This window comes from Lithobates pipiens, unplaced genomic scaffold (assembly GCF_037356315.1).
Source record: "Lithobates pipiens isolate NorthernLeopardFrog02 unplaced genomic scaffold, aLitPip1_a1.2 Scaffold_8, whole genome shotgun sequence".
NCBI lineage: Eukaryota > Metazoa > Chordata > Amphibia > Anura > Ranidae > Lithobates > Lithobates pipiens.
In genome coordinates, this window is record NW_027507903.1 from 507324774 (window position 1) to 507346905 (window position 22132).

Sequence of the window (22132 nt, forward strand, 5' to 3'; positions counted from 1 at the left end):
ACCTGTGAAAAAAATGTAAAAAAAAAAAACACAACACACAAGGGTTAAAATAGTTTATTGCACAGCTCCGGGGGTCTTCTTCCGTCTTCGGGGTCTTCTCGTCGGACTCCTCTGCTATCTTCTGCTTGCTCTTTTACTAGCGGAGGAGCCCGGCTTTCTTCTTTGCCGCCGCCCTTTTCTTCCGACTTCGGGGGTCTTGTCCCCCTCTTCGGTTCTTCTTGTCGGGCCACCGCGCCTTCTTCTAGCTCTTTTACAAGCGGTGGCCCGGTCTTCTGTTGCCGCTGCCGCTGTTTTCTGTTCTTCTATTCTCTTCTTCTCTTCTGGAGATGTTGCCTTATCGCTGTCTCCGGTCACAATGACAGGACACGCGGCGTGCGGCGACTTATATAGGGACATCACCGGATAATGTCCCCGCCCATTATGATGTCACAGTCCCAGAGGATGTCCGGTGATGTCCCTATATAAGTCACCGCACGCCGCGTGTCCTGTCATTGTGACCGCAGACAGCGATGAGGCAACATCTCCAGAAGAGAATAGAAGAACAGAAGACGGCAACAGCGGTGACAGAAGACCGGGCCACCGCTTGTAAAAGAGCTAGAAGAAGGCGCGGTGGCCCGGCAAGAAGAACCGAAGAGGGGGACAAGACCCCCGAAGAGGGGGACAAGACCCCTGAAGTCGGAAGAAGAGGGCGGCGGCGAAGAAGAAAGCCGGGCTCCTCCGCTAGTAAAAGAGCTAGCAGAAGATAGCGGAGGAGTCCGGCAAGAAGACCCCCGAAGACGGAACAAGGCACCCCCCCATGTTGAGGGCACACGGCCTGGTACAGCACAGGAGGGGGGCTCTCGCTCGTCCCCACCCCCTTTCCTGGCCATCCGGGTAGCGTGCTCGGATAAGGGTCTGGTATGGATCTGGGGGGACCCCCACGCCGTTTTTTTGGCGTAGGGGGTTCCCCTTAAAATCCATACCAGACCTTAGGGCCTTTTATGCTCTCGGAGGGGAACCCACGCCACATTTTTTAAATAAATTTGGTGTGGAGTTCCCCCTTGAGAGCTCATTCTCTGATTGGCCACGGCAAAAGTCGCCTGGCCAGGGGCGACTTAAAGTCGTGTTGTAAGTCACCCCAAGTTGTGTTGAAGTCGTGTCCAAGTTGCCTCCAAAAGTCGTGATGAAAGTCGTGTTGCCCCTGTTTGAACCGGCTCTAATTGAACAAGCTGAAGTTCGAAGCTGATAGTTACTATGCATGGCTGCACCAGAATGTGTGTGCACCAGTTTTAGTAAATTAACCCAACTGTCCTTATATAAATCAAACTGTCTGATATGCAATAAAGTGCACAGATAATTCACGCAGTGTCCTTATATAAATTAAATTGATGAAAAGAGTGTGTCAGTCCATTTTGTTGAATATAGGAAACAGTTAAATAAACGGTCTATCCACACGCATCCACCTCTGTGTATATACTCAAAATCCTAATGCTCCCTCCACCTTATAGGCTATATAAATGCATCTTTGTAAACAATCCTCTGGGGTTCTCTTTCTGATATTCCTCCTCATTATAAACTGCCCACAAGATCAGGTAAGATCGATCAACTTTTAGTATAATGCCTCCTTATTGCTGCCCGTGAACTCCAGTCTCATCGGCCACATACAAAGCAATCAGATCTTGCACTAGTGAGTCTCAGTGGCTTGACACTTGTGTGGGGAACTTTTTGAACGTTGCACTTCAAAGTATTAATTTAGAATTGTATATACCTTTGCACCTTATAACCATAGTGGATACTATTATGATTTATTTTAGCGCTGCACTAATTTTAATATATCTTGTTTAGTCACATTATTAGAAGGTGTGGGTAGAGCCGGCGGCTGTGGATTAGCATAGCAGCTCACAAGGTTTTTACATATTCATGATCCATTACTGTGTTCTGCACCTCTTGGCTGATTCTCTCAAGCATTGTGTAGAGAATTCATTCTGCTCAACCTCTTGATACTGTATTAGAGGTTTGGGAGTGATCCTACCTCTGGGTCTGTTAGCAGTAAAGACCCAAATGAGCCTCCAATGCACCCAGATAGGTCACCTTAATGGCATCACAATCATATAAAATTTGCAGAAATCCTAATAAATCTGCTCAGTTTGTTACAGCTCATTCTACTCCACGATTACTTAGAATCTCTTTATGAAAGGGTCTAACCCTAACCCACCAGACGTCTTAGAGAATCATCTTCACTGGTCCTGACAAAAATAAGTTCTGGCTCATGTCACTGTCCTCCTACAAAACCACCTCTTATTTTTCCTTCTGCTTGACTTTACTCTCCATAATGCTTTATATTTGATCATTTCCCTTCTCTTCCACTCTTCATTTTTGTTAACAGCTGGGAGCTCCAGTCTGATTTAAAAATGAAAAGTCAGCAGCAACAAAAACTGTAGTTGCTGACTGACATATACTGACCTGTCCCAGGATCCAAAGCTGTGCTCACCCGAGCCCTTTGTGCTACTGATCTTCAGTCCCCATCTTAACTGTGGGCACCCGGCGGTGACAACTTGTGGCTTCACAGCTGAATGCCCAATGTGCAAGTGCACTGCGTGGTGTGAATGGTCCTGCAGTCTACCGGGACCTGTGTATGTAGGGGGGGGTGTAGGAAAACTTCCGCTTAGATCGATCTCTGTCAAAACCAGGTACCTGACCCCTCCCCCCAGAAATGCAATTTTTTTGATGAGGAGTGGGGAGGAGGCCTTAAAGAAGAACTTCCCCTTTTGGGTGAAGCTCCACTTTAACTATAAGAGGGGCAGAATTACACCTTTTGATTTGCATAGATTATTTTTTTTTTATATCAGGGTGGTATTTCCCCTTTTGTTTTTACCCCTTTTATTTGTGTCCTGTTAGCACTGTGGTTTTGACTTACCTGTACCTCTGGTTACCTTTAACGTAAACCTACTATCAAATGTTCACACAAATCCATATTAAGAATTTTCCTGAAATATGTATCCTTCCTTAGGAAAACACTGTTTCAGGCTCCCTTCAGTGACACGTAAAAGGGGGGCTAAATTTTAGGTCACATTACCTCTGCTGAAGTCAACTATTCTAAACTTGAATCCCTTCATCAGAGATCACATGACCAAGTGCCGAGGCCTTCAGACATGTGGCAAGAACTTAAAAGAAAGGAACTCTGATCCTGATTTTTTTTTCCAGGAAAGGGATGTATTTTAGCCCTTCTAGCAGCAGCCAGTCTTGGCTCCATAATTTACTCTGATGAGAAGATATCCTGACCATTATGGCCCGTACACACGATCCGAAAATCGGACGAAAAAAAACGCTTTCAAAGCGATCATACAATAATTGGATCATTAGTACAGAGCTTTTGAGAGCCGATTACAACATTTCATCAGATATTATTAGATCAGACAAGCACAAAAATTTTCCTCGTACGATACCAAATCGTACGATTTTCACTTAGTCAGTGCAGTTGTCATCCGAAAATACAATACAAATACACTACAACAGATGACATTACTTTTTCTTTTCTTTTCTGTCATACGAGAATTTTTGTGACTTTAGTAACATATTAGTAAGTGAAAAAGTCAGACGATCTGTCGATTTTTCATGCGTACGGGGCATTAGACAGTGACGGACAAGAGCGATAGACAGATATAATTCAATGAACTTTCCTTGTGGTGTATGTGACATGAGGAAAACCTCCGCAACCCACATCCAGCATAAGTGGGCCCTTAAGTCCTAGAGGGCACAAATGCACCTGTGCAGCCCCAAAGCCTGCCCTTGCCACTGTATCCAAATCTCTCACACTAGGATGTATCATGAGAAATCATGAGTAGCCAGATGAGGATGTAGTTGCACTAGTTCCCAGACACACCTTCTCCCGCACACTTACCCGTCTGGTCTGTGCTAATAGACCCATTGGAGCCGGGGCTGTTTCCCAGATACTGGTACTCTGCCACACCGAATGAGTTGGAACCGTCATCTCCGATATTCTGAGAGATATCCTGGATGTCCCCCAAGTCTGTGAAGAACTCCTTAGGCAGCGGGCTCCCAAGATCATCATCCTCCAAGGGAGCAATGGAGCAAAACTCCACATCTGGGTCTACCTTGATGGTGGACATGGTAGATTGTGTCTGTAACCATTACACTGTGGAGAAATAAACATATAGTTACTTTTACAAAAACAGTGATTCAAGATCAGTTAAATATTCCAAATCAACATACAAGGACCTACACTATATGGGCAAAAGTTTATGGGCACTTGACACCTATCTACTGTATCTTCCAAATTACACAGTTCAAGTGTTTCCAGTAAAAATGTGCTTCCAGTCTTGTGGTAACAGTTCAGGGAAGGCTCTTTTCTGTTCCAGCATTACTGTGTCATGGGGGTTGATTTACTAAAACTGGAGAGTGCACAATCTGGTGCAGCTCTGCATAGAAGCCAAATAGCTTCCATTTTTTTTTTAGTCAAAGCTTAATTGAACAAGCTGAAGTTAGAAGCTGGTTGGCTACCATGCACAGCTGCACCAGATTGTACACTCTCCAGTTTTATTAAATCAAGCCCATGGATTGACCAGTTTGGTGTGGAGGAACTTGAGTGTCCTGCGCTGATCACCGACCTCAACCCTACTCAAAACCTTTGAGATGCACTGGAACGCCAACTGTGAGACAGGTCTTCTCATCCAACATCAGTGTTGACCTCACAAATGCCCACAGACACTCTCCAAAATTTTGTGGAAAGCCTTTCTAGAAAAGTGGAGGCTGTTCTAATCTTGCCCAGAGGATCCAGCGCTGTCCTGCTGCGATTCTGCTGTTATGGGGTCATTAGCCAGAGTCCCACGCTGCCATTGTGGTCCTCCACAGTGATCTTGAGCCAGCTGCCTTTTCCAGGTTCAGGCGCAAACTCCTGATGATGTGTGTCGGCTCTTCCCATGGCTGCTGGAATATGTGATGGGAATATCCTAGAAGGCTGTGGGAGAAGAGACAAATCATTCTCGTCTAGCTGTAAATTGCAGTGGGGGGCAGGCCAGATAAATGAAAGTGGTTGTAAACCCTTATAATATACCCAGTCAAGTAACTGGCCTCAGGTGATACAGAGATAAAACAAATCCTTCTACATAAGTTGTACCTGAATTTCTGCAGTCTTCTATTCTCTTATCTGGGCTGTCAGAAAGCATAAGGCGGAAAGCTTTAGTCACACTCTGGAGAGCCCTTATTGGAGGGAAGGGGGGCACATCCTCCTTCACACAGCACACTGGAACAGAGTTAAGGTTGTCAATCAGCTGGAGCTCCCTCTCCTGTCACCATTTTTCTATTGGTGTCAGGAAAACTTGTCAGAAGGGACTCATGCTGATAGCAGAGGAACGACCCAGCAGACAGAAATGACAAGTATACATTGTAGAGGGATATGTTTTATTCATATTGCATGTCCGAGGTTTACAACCACTTTACAGAAAAAAGTAAACTTTTTTTTTTTTTTTTTTAAATCTCCCATTTATATTTCAAAGGAGGGAGGAGAATACAGAGACCTAAAGCCTTTTAAGGAGGTGAAGGTCCAATTTAACACAGATATGAAAGACTAAAATAAATCTGCTCTGTATTCATGATTACATTACTAAGTTTATTTTTTTAAATGCAAGTGGTATAAGTATCTGAATTTAAGATAACATAAGCCTTTTGCAAGTCCCTATACAGAAAAGCTCGGAATAGCAGTGGGAGAAGCAGCACAAGGTCCCAGTCAGTTGTACTGCAATGTTCAGGTTTTAACATGGGGCATGCAGTTAGGAGGAGAGAGCAGAGTGAGAGAGGAGAGATCATCAGACTGCTGCTTCTCATTTTACTAGCGGTCCAGGTGCTGACTTTCTGTAGGTGCTGTGGTCACGCAACATTTTTTTTGTGTTTCAAAGTGCTGCATCCTGTATGCTGGGCTATAGAACAAGTTAGGAGTTAGGAAACTGAAAAAAACAGACATAAATGATTCATCTGGCAAAACACAAGTAGCTCAACCCTGTCATAATATAGCTTACACATTACACTGTAAAAGAGAAAACTGGTGACTGCTGTCACTAAACCCACATCATAATAAACTATCAATAAACGGTGTATTACATGCTGTTCATACTCCGTCATTATCAGATTCATTTTCTGCATTCCGTTGGCAGCTCTGCACATGCTCAGTTTTCAGTGAGTTTCTATGCTGAGCATTTTCTCCTTATAACATCTGAGCAGCCCATGTGACTATAGTGTCATACATGTGGGTGTATACACATTGGTAAATGGCAGCCTACTCCCTCCCTCCTCCTCCATGGTTACTAACCAGCTAAACACAATGGGGGAATATTACAAGCAGAATAATGGAGGCTTCACCTCCCTCTTATTCTAAGCCCTTGTACACACGGTCGGAGATTCCGACGGAATGTGTCCTATCGGACCGTTTTGTCGGATAATCTGACTGTGTGTGGTCTCCATCGGACTGTTTTCCAACTTGTCCGTAAAATTTTCCAACAAAATGCTCCGATCGGACATACTCCGATCATGTGTAGCCTACTCCGACGGACAAAGTGCCACGCATGCTCAGATCAAATTCCTAGACCAAAGCTATTGGCTACTAGCCTGAATGTAGTCCCGTCGTAATGAAATAACGTCATCACGTTATGTACAATCGGACTTTCTGACAACTTTGTCCGACCGTGTGTATGCAACAGTTTCGGACAAAATCCAACGGATTTGGTTGTCAGAATGTCCGACCGTGTGTACAAGGGCTAAGACACAGGCTGGAGGGGCGTGACACAGCCCGTGACTAGCGGAAATCCGCCAACACCATGTTATTGTTAAAAAAAAATAATAAAGATTTGATTCCAAATATATATTTGTATGATGATTTAAAACAGTTTATTGATATGATTTTGTATCTTTACTCTGTATTCCAAAGACTGTTTTATTTTGAACATGTGACCAGCAGCGGAGGAATACAAGCTCCTCCTGCTTATGTTTCCCTGCAGACAGGCTGGGAAAGAGCTGGGTCATGTGACAGCTGTATATCCATTAGGAAAAAGGTACTTCGATTTTTTTTCTTTTTTTATTAAAATAATTACAATGTAATCATCCACATACAGAAAGAGAAAGGATTATGTCAATTTAAACAGTGTGTATTTATTATCACTTGTACTAGATCGGTGATGTATGAAAGCAGAGCTGAATGAAAAAATTGCCAGCAAGCACAGTTTTTTTTTTTCTTTTTTTTTTACATGGCCTGTAGCCCAATAGGTTACTTGGGTTTGGATATCCATTAGCTCACAACATGTGCTGATGGAAAACACAATATCATTTTTATCTACAATTTATGGCAACAGCCTAAGTAAATCTAAATATGCTTACCCTCCTATATTCTGCTGACCATGGAAAACCAGGGGTTTTGAGGCACTGTTTCACAAACATTCCATTTCTGTCCAGGCGATAAAAAAAAAAAGAAGATATTCCTCTGCAAAGTAGAAAAAAAAACGTAAGCAATGCAACAAAATCTAAAGTTCCAGGACATTGGCGTGTGACAGCAGAGAAGTCAGGGCTCAGCAGTGTCAGCAGCACGCCGAGGGCGGCTCATGATGGAAAGGCTCCCTGGGCTCCCCTCTATCTCTATCCTTCTCAGTGTGATTAGCAGGAGGTAATGGATTAATCATTACAACTACATGTCAAATCATTAACCTGCTAACGCGTTTACAGAACACCCTGGCTAATGCATTGCAGCACAGGCTTATTGCTATGCACTGCGCAGTGTGATTTAGGTCTATGTTGGAATATATTTATAACTGCATAGTAGTACAATTACTAAACACCTAAAATGGCAATTTCTTAATAACTAAAGAGCACTTGTTTTATAGTAATACAATACTGTGAAGGAGAAGGAACATTTAAAGTACCCCAGGTAGATATAGAGTAAAACACAGGTAAGTACAGCTATGTATTTATCAAAAACTAAACAACTAAACAAACAACTAATGCAAACATCTAAATGTAACTTGATATCAGCATCTTATGATCCTCTGTACTACAGTACTCAGCCTCCAACATGTCCTATACACATAACCAGGAACATGCCGACAGGAGGAGCAGAGAGATGACCTGAGTGTGCTGCTGCTCCTTCACTGTCCAATCACAGGTTGGGGGGGCGGGGAAGTGACCTAGCTGTGTTGCTTAACTGCAGCAGAGAAAAGCCAGGTCTAACTGTACAGTCGAGTAAGGCTGGCCATACATGGTCAAATTTCGAAAGAATTTTCTTTTGAAAATCAGAAAATGTGTGCGTTTTGTGATCCGATGGTGCCATCATTGATTTTGAAATTCGGCCAACCCAGCCTTCAATTTCACCTCATGTTGCTACAGAAAATAATTTTCGTGGCTGGGAATTTTCTTTTCTTCCACATGCGCATTCGATTACTTTTCCCGCACGATTCTCCCATCATTGATTAGAAAATCGTTTGTTTTTAAAACAAAATTCCAACATGTCCGATCACTCAAATTTGATTGCCGCACGAATATCGGGTGTTTCAGCCCACTAATGGTGCGAAATACGAACAAAAATTCTTAGATAAGATTTTCGAAAGAAAATTCTTTCGAAATTCGACCCATGTATGGCCTGCCTAAGGCTGTGTAAATCTCAGGACTAGGTTGACAGAAATTCAAATCCTTTGGCTGATAAAACAGCAAACATATTTCAAGTGTGAATTTAGCTTTTTGCCTGGAGTTAAAGTTTTTAATAACAAACATGCCTATACTTACAATACATGCCTATACAAAACCATTGCACAGAGCAGCCCAAGCCTCCTCTTCTGGGGTCCCCCTCCAGTGCATCAGGCCCCTCCTCTTCATCGGATGCCCCCACGGAAAGCCGCTTTCCCTGGGGGCACCCGTGCGGGCCCACTCCCAAGTCCCGCTGGTGTGTCCATTAAAACAGACAACAGGACTTGGCCCCACCCCTTGCTCCCGTGTCACATGATTTGATTGACAGCAGCGGGAGCCAATGTCTCCTGCTGCTATCAATCTGTCCAATGAGGAGAGAGACAGCAGCTGGAGGCACTGCGCTCGTGGACATCGCTGGATCGGATAGGACTCAGTTAAGAAAAAGGGGGGGGGTCTAGGGGAAGCTACAGCACAGAAGGTTTTTCACCAGCGCCTTGAGGCGGTTCAGTTCGCGTTGTGCGCTATACAAATATTTAATTCATTCATTCACCTTACTGCATAAAATGTATAAAGGTGAAAAACGTTAAGGCTTTAGAAACACTAAGTTTGGGACAGATATCCTTTCAGAAGCTGGGATAGATGTCTCAGCTGACCTGGGGAACTGCTGATGGCTGCCAGCACAGAAGAGTATGTAGTAAGTCCGGTTTGGCGTTGCGTGGTGTGTGACCTTGAGCACTGTTATCTCCCACGTCCCAGTTTAAACAACTATAATGGAGTTTTCAAGCGTCTCACATGACACTGCTTTGTGTGACCAATGGCTGGGACAACAGAACAAGTTACATTGTACAGAACATACAACCCTAGGAGTTCATTTATTGCTTGGAAGTGCCGAGAGTCTGGGAAAGTTTACTGGATTCATTTCCATATTCTGGACAGTTGTACTTAATCCACTTTTGTTACAGAAAAACACATGGAATGTCTCATGACAAGTAATAAGTATTTCAAATAGATTAACTATTATTTTTTTATTATTATTTTAAAGTAGAAATATAGGCAAAACAATTTTTTTGTTTTTTCAGACAAGAGTAAGGGAGGGTTATAATCTCTGTCAGTTTTTTCTTTTTTTCCATCTGTGTCCCATTAGAGAGATTTACCTCCACTTCCTGTCCCATAGAAGTTAGAAGAAATCCTGCAAATTAAGGCCTCTTTCACGCAAGCAGATCTATCGGGTCCGCCTGTCAGTTTTTCAAGCAGACCCAATTGAACCCTCCATTGTCCTCTATGGAGCGGCAAATGTAAATGGACATGTGTCTGTTTACACCCGCCGACATCCAATTTGACTTGATCTGCTAAAAATAGATGGATGAGGATCTGTACCTCTTCCGTTTAGCGGCTGAACAATGATCAGTGTATGGCAAGCACACTGCATATCAGCCTTATAGGTCTTATTTCTTTGTCTATGGGAGCACAGTGGCTGCACGGACACAGTTTTCCTAATCTGACAGCGATGCAGGTGAGCGGCACCAAAGTAGACAGCCTGCGTGGCTGTCCATGAGCAGGTGTCTGTGCGGACGCTGCATTCTCATAGACATGAATGGGCTGCCTGCGCACAGCACCTGGTGGCTCCAAGCGTTTAAAGACATGGCCCATTCACTATGGGTATAAGGGCCTGTGTGAATGAGGCCTTATGGTAAAATATACACACACACACATTATATATATATATATACACACATATACACACGTGTGTGTGCGTGCGTGTGCGTGTGTGTGCGCGCGCGTGCGTACCTTGCAAAAAAGGCACTGTGGCTTTTTACCTATTTTGTTATATTACAGCCTTTAGTTCAATTTTTTTTTATCTGAATTATATGTGATGGATCAGAACACAATAGTCTAAGTTGGTGAAGTAAAATTAGAAATATATATATATATATATTTCTAATTTTACTTCACCAACTTAGACTATTGTGTTATATATATAAAACAATTTTTCAGAAATAAAAAAAATGATAATTGCCATGTGCGTATGTATTCACCCCTTTTGTTATGAAGCCCATAAAAAGCTCTGGTGCAACCTATTACCTTCAGATGTCACATAATTAGTGAAATAATGTCCACCTGTGTGCAATATAAGTGTCACATGATCTGTGATTACATATACACACACCTTTTTAAAAGGCCCCAGAGGCTGCAACACCTAAGAAAGAGGCCCCACTAACCAAACACTGCCAGGAAGACCAAGGAACTCTCCAAACAAGTAAGGGACAATGATGTTGAGAAGTAAAAATCAGGGTTAGGTTATAAAAAATATCGCAATCTTTGATGATCCCTAGGAGCACCATCAAATCTATCATAACCAAATGGAAAGAACATGGCACAACAGCAAACCTGCCAAGAGACGGCCGCACACCAAAAGTTCCACAGCAGAGACTGGAATATCTGTATATAGGACGACAATAAGCTGTACGCTCCACAGAGTTGGGCTTTATGGCAGAGTGGCCAGAAGTAAACCTTTATTTTCAGCAAAAAACAAACTGGCACGTTTTGGGAGACTCCAAAATGTAAGGTGCTCTGGTCCGATGAGACTAAAATTGAACTTTTTGGCCATCAAAGAAAACGCTATGTCTGGCGTCAAACCCAACACATCACATCACCCAAAGAACACCATCCCCACAGTGAAACATGGTGGTGGCAGCATCATGCTGTGGGGATGTTTCTCAGCAGTCGGGACTGGGAAACTGGTCAGAGTTGAGGGAAAGATGGATGGTGGTAAATACAGGGATATTCTTGAGAAAAACCTGTACCACTCTGTGTGTGATTTGAGGCTAGGACGGAGGTTCACCTTCCAGCAGGACAATGACCCAAAACACTCTGCTAAAGCAACACTTGAGTGGTTTAAGGGGAAACATGTAAATGTGTTGGAATGGCCGAGTCAAAGCCCAGACCTCAATCCAATAGAAAATCTGTGGTCAGACTTAAAGATTGCTGTTCACAAGCGCAAACCATCCAACTTGAATGAGCTGGAGCAGTTTTGCAAAGAGGAATGGGCAACAATCCCAGTGCTAAGATGTGGTAAGCTCATAGAGACTTATCAAAAGCGACTTGGAGCTGTGATAGCCGCAAAAGGCGGCTCTACAGAGTATTGACTTTAGGGGGGTGAACAGTTATGCACATTGTTTTATGTTATTTAGTCATTTTATTATTATGTTATATTGCTTCACAATAAAAAAAAAAAACAATCTTCAAAGTTGTGGGCATGTTCTGAAAATTAAATGATGCAAATCCTCAAACAATCCATGTTAATTCCAGGTTGTGAGACAACTGTATATTTATTGTAGTGTGTATGTAACAGGCCAAGCAGAGAGATATAGTATACGTTGGAAACATCCTCATGACCTAATATAGCTTTTAATAATAGTCGGAAACCCCCATTAAAATCCTTACCCACCATTTCAAACCACTGTCTGGAAATAGTTCTGAGTAACATCAGCTGATTGCTCTAGTCTTTTTCTCTCCCCATAAACTCATTAACTTTCTTTGGGCTTCCTGTTTTGTAACGGAATATAAATCAGTTTCTGTTTCAGCAAACTAAAGGTTACACAGCTCTGTGGTGCAGGAGAAATATCATAAGCTTGTTATTGCCATTCATTTTTACTCTTTATTAAAGGGTATTTAAACCCAATAATAAAACTTTTGTATATTGCAGCTCAACTGAAATCAAAGCAGAACAATGGTATCTTTCTTGTGTAAACTGGTAATCCTATCAGTCCTAAAGTGATGGAGATGAACAAATCCAGCCTGGGTGGCAGCAGAAGCTGCCTCTATAGATACAGTGAAGGAGCGAATGTGGCCACAGGAAGTCTGATAACCACAAGATAATACACCGAAGGTTACAGGACCCTGAAGGTGCTGCCTAATAGAATATTTGTAATATAATAGAATATATATATATAGATAATAGACCCTCAAAAAAGAAATAAGGAGAAGGAAGGGGATGGGAGCTCACGGTGAATGTAGGATTGAAACTCAAAAATAAAAACCCAATGTAGCTCAACCAACCCAAATGGTAAGGGTTTATGACTCCACTCACCATACACCCGCCATTGCAAAAAATACAGTTTATTCATTTCAAAAAGTAGTGGAAAACGACACTGATAAAAACATCAATCATACAGAGCAGTAAAAACATATAGTCCACCTCTGGATGGCTGTGGTATGACCACCCAAGAAAAAGAGTAGATGGGGACAATTTGTTGTGTCATGGTTTCATCCACAGGCTACAATGGCCTATCAGAGAGGAGTGTGAATGACCTAGTAAAAACTCGGTTTGGCTATTGTGTCAATGGTGAGATATCTAGTAGGGTTGTCCTGATACCGATACTAGTATTGGTGCCGATACCAAGTATTTACTTGTACTCCTGCAAAAATGCTCCCTATGCCTAGTCTGATACCTGGACACTTTCATTAAAGCCACACAGAGAGATTGGTGATTATAACTCCCCCTGCCGCTGCACAATCGTTCCTGAGTGTCCCCTGTATCCTCCAGTTACCCTCTGTGTCCTCACCTGTGCTCCTCCATGGGCTCCTCCAGTCCTCCCCTGTCCTCCTCCGTTCCCCCTCCTCTGGTCCAACCCCCTCCTCTGCCCCCCATCCCAGATCTTTCAGGATGAAGAGCAGAGGAAGGAGCCAGTAAATATGTCATTTACCGGCTCCTTCCTTTTCTGAATGCACAGAGTCAATGATTACTGACTGTCCATTCATAACAGAGCATCGTAAACTGTGTTTATGATGTCTCAGTTTATGGAGAGGAGCCACGGTCTCCTGTCCTTTTCATGCTCAGTGCAGTTGAGGATGTTGAGAAAGGGACTGGGGAATCTCTGTCCTCAGTCCCTTGCCATGTCTCAAAGGTGAGAGGTCAGGGGTCTGTTTACACCCCTGACATCTTACCAAAGCCCCTAACATTGTTGAAAAAAAAAAAGAAACATTGTAAAAAAATATTTAAAAGTAATACTAAGAATAATAAATTTCTTATTAAAAAAAACACTGACTGTGTGCCCCCCCCCCCCCCCAAAAAAAAAGAAAAAAGCATTGTAATAAAAATAAAAAAACTACTGACACAGTCCACGCCTCATTAGTGCTGCATATTAGTGTCACTGTCACATGTCACATTAAAAAAAAAGTATCAATATTGGCGAGTACTTGAAAAAAAGATATCGGTACTTGTACCCGGTCTTGAAAAAAGTGGTATTGGGACAATCCTAATATCTGGATATAGTCACTCCACAGTATAGTATATATAATGGCAAATATGAACAGATAATCTCTCAGTCCATTATGAAAAGCAGATTTAAAAACAGGTTGGTAGATGGTAAAATATAGTGAGTTAGCGGAGATAAAGATTGGTCCAGAGGAGGTATAATGTGCAGGGTTTGTAGCCTAGGTCCACCTCTGGCCGATATAGGTAGCCTAGGTACTAGAGCTGCAGGATTCTAGCTAAAATGAGAATCACAATTTTTTTGCTTAGAAGATAGATCACGATTCTCTCACAATTCTCGCGGCGTAACATCATCTTTCACATTAAAACAAAAATTGTGCTAACTTTACTGTTTCATTTTAAATTTTTTTATTTTTTTATTTATTGAAGTGTATTTTTTCCCAAAAAATTGCATTTGAAAGACCGCTGGGCAAATACAGTGCGACATAAAATATTGCAGCAATTGCCATTTTATTCCCTAGGGTCTCTGCTAAAAAAATTTATATATATATATATATATATATATATATATATATATATATATATATATATATATATATGAAATGTTTGGGGGTTCCAAGTAATTTTCTAGAAAACAATATTGATTTTAACTTAAGAAAGAAGTGTCAGAAAAACATTTAGACTTTAAGTGGTTAAATTTCCTGCATTTACACTTGTTGAAAGCTTGGCAGACTGCCCAGATTATTTGTTTACACAAAAGTTCCCTTTGATCTAAGAAGTAAACTTTAGTTACAATGTTTCAAGTTCTAAACTTGGCAGACTGCCCAGGATGCTTTCTTTTGACAGCTGAGTGAGCAGATAATCTCTCCACATGTTTATATGAAAGAATCGCCTACTCTCAGCAGGAGAGATTGTCAGGGGGGGGTGAATCGAGATCGCGATTTTGCAACGATTAATCGTGCAGCACTACAAGGTACACCTCTGGATGAAAGACTGTGGGAGTGATTATATCCAGATATATCCAGATTATACGCCGACATCGCTGGACCCTGGGACAGGTAAGTGTGATTTTATTAAAAGTCAGCAGCTGCAATATTAGTAGCTGCTGGCTTTTAATATTTTTATTTTAGGTGCAGAACCGCTTTAAGACAACATCATACGACCCTCCCAAAGAACAAACTGTATTATTTAAATAATTCAGCCATTCTGGGAATTCAGAGTGAGTAGAGCAGCAGTGTACTTGTAACTACCTCAATTTCTGTGCTTCTACTATGGATCTCATAATGAGCATATGTGAGGAAATTAAAAAAGCCTGATATTAAATTTCATGCTATGTTTGATCAAGTTGGGGGTCAAGCGGAGGGGTCATCTGGTTCAAATCTAACAACATATAGGTCAAATTCCAATTCTACTTTGGCTAACAACAATGCTAGTGGTGTATTGGATTGGATCATGGGCCCATTTGGGGTATATAAATGGTCTATGAAGCATTGAAAGCAATTACAAGTTTTTAAAATATTTGTTTAGTGGTTTTTTGTCATTTGCTGTCATTTTTAAGTTTTGCATTATTAAGCAGTTCAAATCCAGGCCTATTCTGACATTCTGCTGCTAAATATCTGCATTTTTAAGCTAAAAGCAGAGGCCCTAGAGAATAAAATGGTGGGTGTTGCATATTTTTATGTCACATAATATTTGCAGAGCATTGTCAGAACACAACGGCTCGGGGGGGCAACCCAGCGTGTACCAGGCTTTACACAGAAGGTCTGATGCTAGAATTCATTACTCTCGCTCTGACATTTGCAACAATATCTCACGTGTGGTGCAATCGCTGTTTACGTGCGCCTGAGCACAGAGGGGGGGGGGGGAGATTTTTTTTTTTTTTTATTTTAAACACTAAACCTTTCATTTTTTTATTTTTTTTTATCAACCTTATTGCTATCACAAGGGCTGAACAATGTCCCTTGTGATAGCATGGGCTGTGACAAGTCATTTCTCTCCTCTGGCCTCTAAAGCATCTGAGATCAAACCAAGATTGATTTACATGTGTCCGAAACCAGAAGCAATGAAATCCTTGTTGCTTCCGATTTATGATGTCACAGTGGAAGGAGCAACATCAGTTTCTCTCACCGTTTATAAACAGCCTAAGGAATGTGATGTGGTTAACAACCTATAAACAGATTTATTACTATGTATAGCAGACTAATTGTTACAAAATTGTAATACATTTAGGAAACATAAGCATATCATGACATTAGTATGCTGTGTGTAGAGTTGTTACACAATGACTGTGTCCTAGGTGCATTGCTGTCCAGGTTTATAAACACATTGCAGGTCACTAAACTTGACACACAGATATATATATGCAGAATAAAGGTAATGCATGACCATGCCTTGGTGCTAATGTCACTTTCCAACATATTTAGACAGAAATCGCACTGCAATGCAGAAAAATAATAGGTGTTTTTGGCATTTTTCGGCTTGTGGGTAGAGAAGGGTTAGACCCTCTGTCAAGTTTATATTGCTGTCTGTTCCCCACTGGGAGGTTCAATCCTCCATTGTCCGATCATTGTCAGAGGTGAAGAGAGCGATGGGAATTATTGGGTGTTATTTCAGAAGAGCACTATTACTAGACCACAGAGTGTTCTGTGTGCAGGGGATGTCACTAGAGGGTACAGGAGTATTGTAGCAAATGCTGGGTTTTAAAGCTGAACTCTGGGCACAAAAACTGAGACCCCCCCCCCCCCCCGCACCTGCTGTCACAATATAAATACAGTGCTCTGCTCAAATAGCCACGTCATTCACTCAGAGCAATCTGTGAATTAATGAACCAGCTTGTAGTTCTCAATGAACTATCAGGGCGCTTATCAGCACCCTCGTAGTTCACTGACATTTCTTGCACTTATTGCCTGTAAGGAGGTACATCCAGAAAGCTGTCTGGAGTGTCTGCAGGAGCCTGACTTTGTACCTAGAATCCACTGATCATGCGAATAATGCCTTTCAAGCTCCATTGTAAAAAATACTAAATGCACTTTTTTTTTTATACATGTAAAATCATGTGCATTTGTTTATTTTTTTTTATTTTTTCATTTTTTGTAAAAAAATTGGTGAACTTAGCCTTTAAATGTATTCTTCAATACAGTAGGCACATCACTGGCCAGTGCAGAGCTGTGGTAGACCCTCAGCCAGCTCTGCCCACTACAAGATTCCTGCAGAAAACGACAGGAAGGGGCGGATACAAGACCAGTCACCCTGCACAAGGAGAGAAAGCAGTGACTGGTCTTTATTTACTGCACAAGTCTGGAAAAGATAGACAAAGCACACCAAGATTCAAGTAAAAATACACATTCCTCTTGTATTTAGACAATAGTTGCCTATACCAAAACCCTGACCATTGACCCTGCTGTTCTCATAAACCACTTGGTTCTAAAGACTTAAAGTGGTGTTCCGGCCTTTTTTTTTTTTTTTTACAATCCTAATATTAGTACAACCTATAAACAATAACCTATAGCAATAGTTCCCAATCTATTTAGGAGTAATACAAATGTGCTATCTTCTCCCTGATGTGGCTGTTTCCATTTTAATTAAGGGCATGTGAAGCCCATTAGATTATCTGTTCCTGGTTTTCCTGAGAGGTGTGTATGCTGGGTAACCAGCATGCACCTCTCGATCTCGCGCATGCGCTGTTAAACCACGGTCGTAGCGCCGATTGTTTGTATAGTTGCAATAACAACAGGCGGCGACGGAGCAAGGTCCCGCTCTGTTGCTATGACAACTTAGATAACAAAACTCTGCAGATCCCCCGCATCATTTCCCGTCAGGAAATAACGCGATTTTAGAGCCACGGTAATGTGCCCACAGACTCCTGGGATGCACAGGCGAACGAGGAAGTGAACTAGCAGCTCCGCGGAATAGGAAGAGGCAGATTAGGAAGACAGCCTAGCAACAGGGTTTTCTGGTAAGTAAAAAAAATTTCTTTTTTTTAGATATTTAAAGGAAACTGCTAATGTGCTTTTTTTTTTTTTTTTTTTGGACCTCCTCTTTAAGCTTTTACCTTTTTTTTTTCTTACCTTAATGCATTCTATTTTGCAGGGGGAAAAAATGTGCTTTTATAATTTTTTTTCCCCACAGGAGCCTAAAAAAAGCATTGTACCCGTAAATCAATGGATCAGGGATGCAATGCCAGAATCCTGAAGGTTTCAGCCTGTACTTCTGATACTAGCTGACTGTTTAAATGCTGTAGGGCTTTTGAATGAACTTCAAGTGCACTCATCAGCACCCTTGCAGTCCACAGATCACTGTGAATTAATGAATGATGCAGCCGTGTGGGCGGAGCCACGCAAGGCTATGCAATCTTAAAAATGTGACAGCAGATGCGGGTAGAGACTGTTTTATCTAGCCTCAATTGTTGGATGGGTTTTATATGATACGCTGCGTTGCCAAGAACCTTTATTAGTATAAAGCCTTAGATGCACTGCAGCTGCTAAATTCCCATTTTAGAGGCGTTTGACTTTTATTCTGCCCCTAAACATCCCTCTATGTTAGCCTATGTGTCCATGCACACATAGACGTTTACAGACTCCTATAGGGAGGGGCGTTTAGAGGCGGAAATCTGTATGCACCAAAATCGCAAATAGGGGAGGAGCAGTTGGATAGAAAAACCTCCCAACATGCCTGAACATTAGGTGCTTTTAGCGATTGAGCGTTCATTTATTTCAGTGAACAGAATAAATTAATATTGGTGAAATGAATGAACGCGAAATGCTTGATGCACTTGAACGTGCCCAAAACTTATTTTAAATGTTGCTGTTCTCCTGTCAGGAGAAAAGTGTTTAGAAGAGCCTAAGGCCGGCTATACATGGTTTGAATGTTGGCCAGTTCGGCTCAGATGGAGGAATCAAGCTAATTACTTTCCTGCCACCCGTGGTAGCAGGAAAAGAATTTTCTCTGTGTATGGTCTGTGATCTATCGAGAAGTGTCCGCAGACGAAAAATGCCTCTGATGGGTCTGCGCCTGCGCAGTACCAAACGTCAATCAGCTGGCACGGCTTCAACGCGATGCAGGCGCAGATCGTCAGAGGCAGTATCTGACGATCTACTAAGCGCCAAGAGAGACTGAAATTGGCAGATTCTGCCGCACTGTTGCAAGGCGGGTTTTGACTGTATTGAACGGCATTGTTTTCCGTTTGTTGCACGGCAATTCTCCCTCGGTGCTTAGCAGATCGGATTACTGGCACAGACGATCTGCGCACGCACCGTGTTGACGTTGCACCAGCTGTTCGGCTGGAGTGACGTTGTGTACTGCGCACACGCGCAGACCCATCAGAAGCATTTTTCGACGGAGGACATTTCTTGATAGAACACCGGCCTAATTAGAAAGGAAAACAGCCCGTGGTGCACTCAATGACCACGTGAGCCGGAAGCAGAGGAATACAGAACATATGAAATACCTGAGTAACCACCAGGGTTACTTTCATTTTTTTATATTGTAGAATGGGGTACCTCAAGATTGTGCAAAATTTTAAAGGGTGCCTTGACTGAAAAAAAATATTTTTATCTACTCTGCTTCATTCATCTGCATATCAATGTCATAAGCATTCACCTGCATATGATGTCAGTAGTTTGCGCCTTTATTATTAACCCTTATTTTACCCAAATCAGCCAATGCTGTGCTCTTTGCTACCTCAGCAAAATTGGAACAGCATGCTGCTTTTGCTGGGTGGTGCCACCACCAAGCATGACTAAGGCAGCTGTATGGGGCCATGCCAACACTACACCACACTTGCATGCAAAGCAAGGTAATACAGCAATTATAGGGTTTGAGACATATCGCCACCTAACACCTCTGAAAAGCGTCTTGAGTGTGGATTGCCTGCCGCAATTTTGGATGAGCCCCAAAAGAAAGCATTGTTAAATAGTGACAAAGTTATTCGTGTTATAAACGGGTCCATAGAAGAAACAGATATTGCTGCGGTCCATGGGGGGGATACAGGTGTGGCAGCTCAACTGGATAAAGATGGCTTTTTAATAATAAAAGAACAAATACTGTTTCTGTATATCGGGCATGACAAGCAGATATAGAAAATGACTAGAAAGAACAGCTACCTGTATTCCAGCCGAGTATACAATCTCAAGGGACATAAAGCTGAACGTCCTCTAATTCCACAATAATCTCACACATGCTGACTCTGCTCCACCAAAAGCCTTTTCACTAATCCACATCCTATTTCTTCCCAATGCAAACCACACACCAGCGATTTACCGGAAATAAATACAAAAAAATCAAATGAATTGAAGGACAATGGAGACTGCTATTGATGACCTATCCTAAAATGCTAGCTGCCCAGCTGGCATGCTGTTCCAATGACTCCAATATTTTCTGCCGCAGTCACCTGGAACCAGTATGCAGGTCAGGAGACAAAGCTGCTGCCCATGTAATCAAGTGTTGTATTTACACGCATTAAAATTCATTGGTTAAGAAAACATAAAAGAATTCAATTACTTGGAGGTTAGATTAACCATTTGCCCTCCGGAAAATTTACCACCCTTCATGACCAGGCCATTTTTTGCGATATTGCACTGCGTTACTTTAAGCCCCCTTTCTAACCAAGGGCATTTTGCAGGCGCTATAGCATTAGAAATAGCGCCTGCAATCCTCCCTCAAACTGCTGCACCATTGTCTCCAGTTTGAAAGTCCGAGGGCTTTCATACTGGAGCGGTGCGCTGGCAGGACGTTAGGAAAAGTCCTGCCAGCAGCTTCTTTGGAGCGGTGAAGGAGCGGTGTGTTTACCGCTCCTCCACTGCTGCTCCCCATTGAAATCAATGGGGCAGCGCTGCAATACCGCCGGCAAGACACCGCTATTGCGGTGTATTGTGGGCGGTTTTAACCCTTTCTTGTCCGCTAGTGGGGGGTAAAAGCGCCCCGCTAGCGGCTGAAATGCGCTGCAAATCCAACGGTAAAACGCCGCTAAAAATAGCAGCATTTTACCGCCGACGCTATGGGCATGGCAGTGTGAAAGGGGTCTTACTGACAATTGCTTGGTCAGTTGTGCGATGCTGTACCCAAATACAATTTATGTCCGTATTTCCTACAAATAGAGCTTTCTTTTGGTAGTATTTGATCACCCTTTGCGCTAAAAAAAAAAAAAACTATTTTGAAAAAACTATATTATATATATATATATATATATATATATATATATATATATATATATATATATATATATATATATATATATATATATATAAAGTAAAATAAATACATAAATATATATATATAGAAAGTAAAATAAATAAAGAGAGAGAGAGAGATCTAAAGATATATCTATAGACCTCTTTCTCTATATTATATATATATATATATATATATATATATATATATATATATATATATATATATATATATATATAGTTTTTATTTCTTTTTACTTTCTGCCATAAAACATGTCCAATAATTTTTTTTTTTTTAAATAATCACATTTCTTTCTATCAAATTATCAGACTAGGAAAGTATGTATTCTGATTCATATTTTTGGTAAAAGGAAAAATCCCAATATGCATATATTGATTGGTTTGCACAAAAGTTATTGTGCCTACAAACTATGAGATTTTTTTTTAATGATGGTAATCAATGACTTATAGCGAGACTTTAATATTGCAGTGGACATTCTGACACTGACAATTTTGACACTTTTTGGGGACTGGTGACACTAATCCAGTGGTCAGTGCTAAAAATATGCATTGTTACTGTACTAATGACACTGGCTGGGAAGGGGTTAACATCAGGGGCAATCAAAGGGTTAACGGTGTGCCTAGCCAGTGTTTTACTATACTGTGTGGGATGCTTTTACTAGGAATAGAGAAGGATTTGTTTTCCCTTCCCTCCTGTCAGAACGGCAATCTGCCTTGTTTACATAGGCAGATCGTAATTCTGTGTTTGTGCCTGACGATCAGCAGGTGCCAGAGGACATCGAGCACCCTGCACCCACTGATCAGCTTCCCCTGTGTGTAATCACAGTGGAAGTGCGCCCCCCTAACCGAAAGTGACGGGTCACGGACATATCCGGCACAGCAGTAGAACTGCTATAAGGTGGACTTAAAGCGGTTAAAATGATATTAAAAAGGTAATTATTAAAAAATAAAAATAAACGTTATACTTAGTCGCTCTATTGCAGTGGTTTTGCACAGAGCAGTCCTTATCCACTTCTTGAATCGCTCGTTGGCGCTCCTGGCCTCTCCCTCCTGCCAACTGCCCCCAGAA

General features: G+C 41.8%; 1 protein-coding gene across 4 annotated transcripts in view; it reads right to left on the bottom strand.

Annotated features, from left to right (window-relative positions):
* The window catches only part of PPARA (peroxisome proliferator activated receptor alpha), a 104594-nt gene that overhangs the window by 36757 nt on the left and 45705 nt on the right, over positions 1-22132 (bottom strand). For 3 of the 4 annotated variants that reach the window (XM_077469333.1, XM_077469334.1, XM_077469335.1), the window contains 2 exons: positions 7366-7468; positions 3881-4135 (listed from right to left, as the gene is read on the bottom strand). In XM_077469333.1, the coding sequence (XP_077325459.1) occupies positions 3881-4109 (229 nt within the window). In that variant the 5' untranslated portion in view covers positions 4110-4135; positions 7366-7468. Of the gene's footprint in view, positions 1-3880; positions 4136-7365; positions 7603-22132 lie in introns of those variants that run through there. The other variant, XM_077469332.1, reaches the window with a different exon arrangement.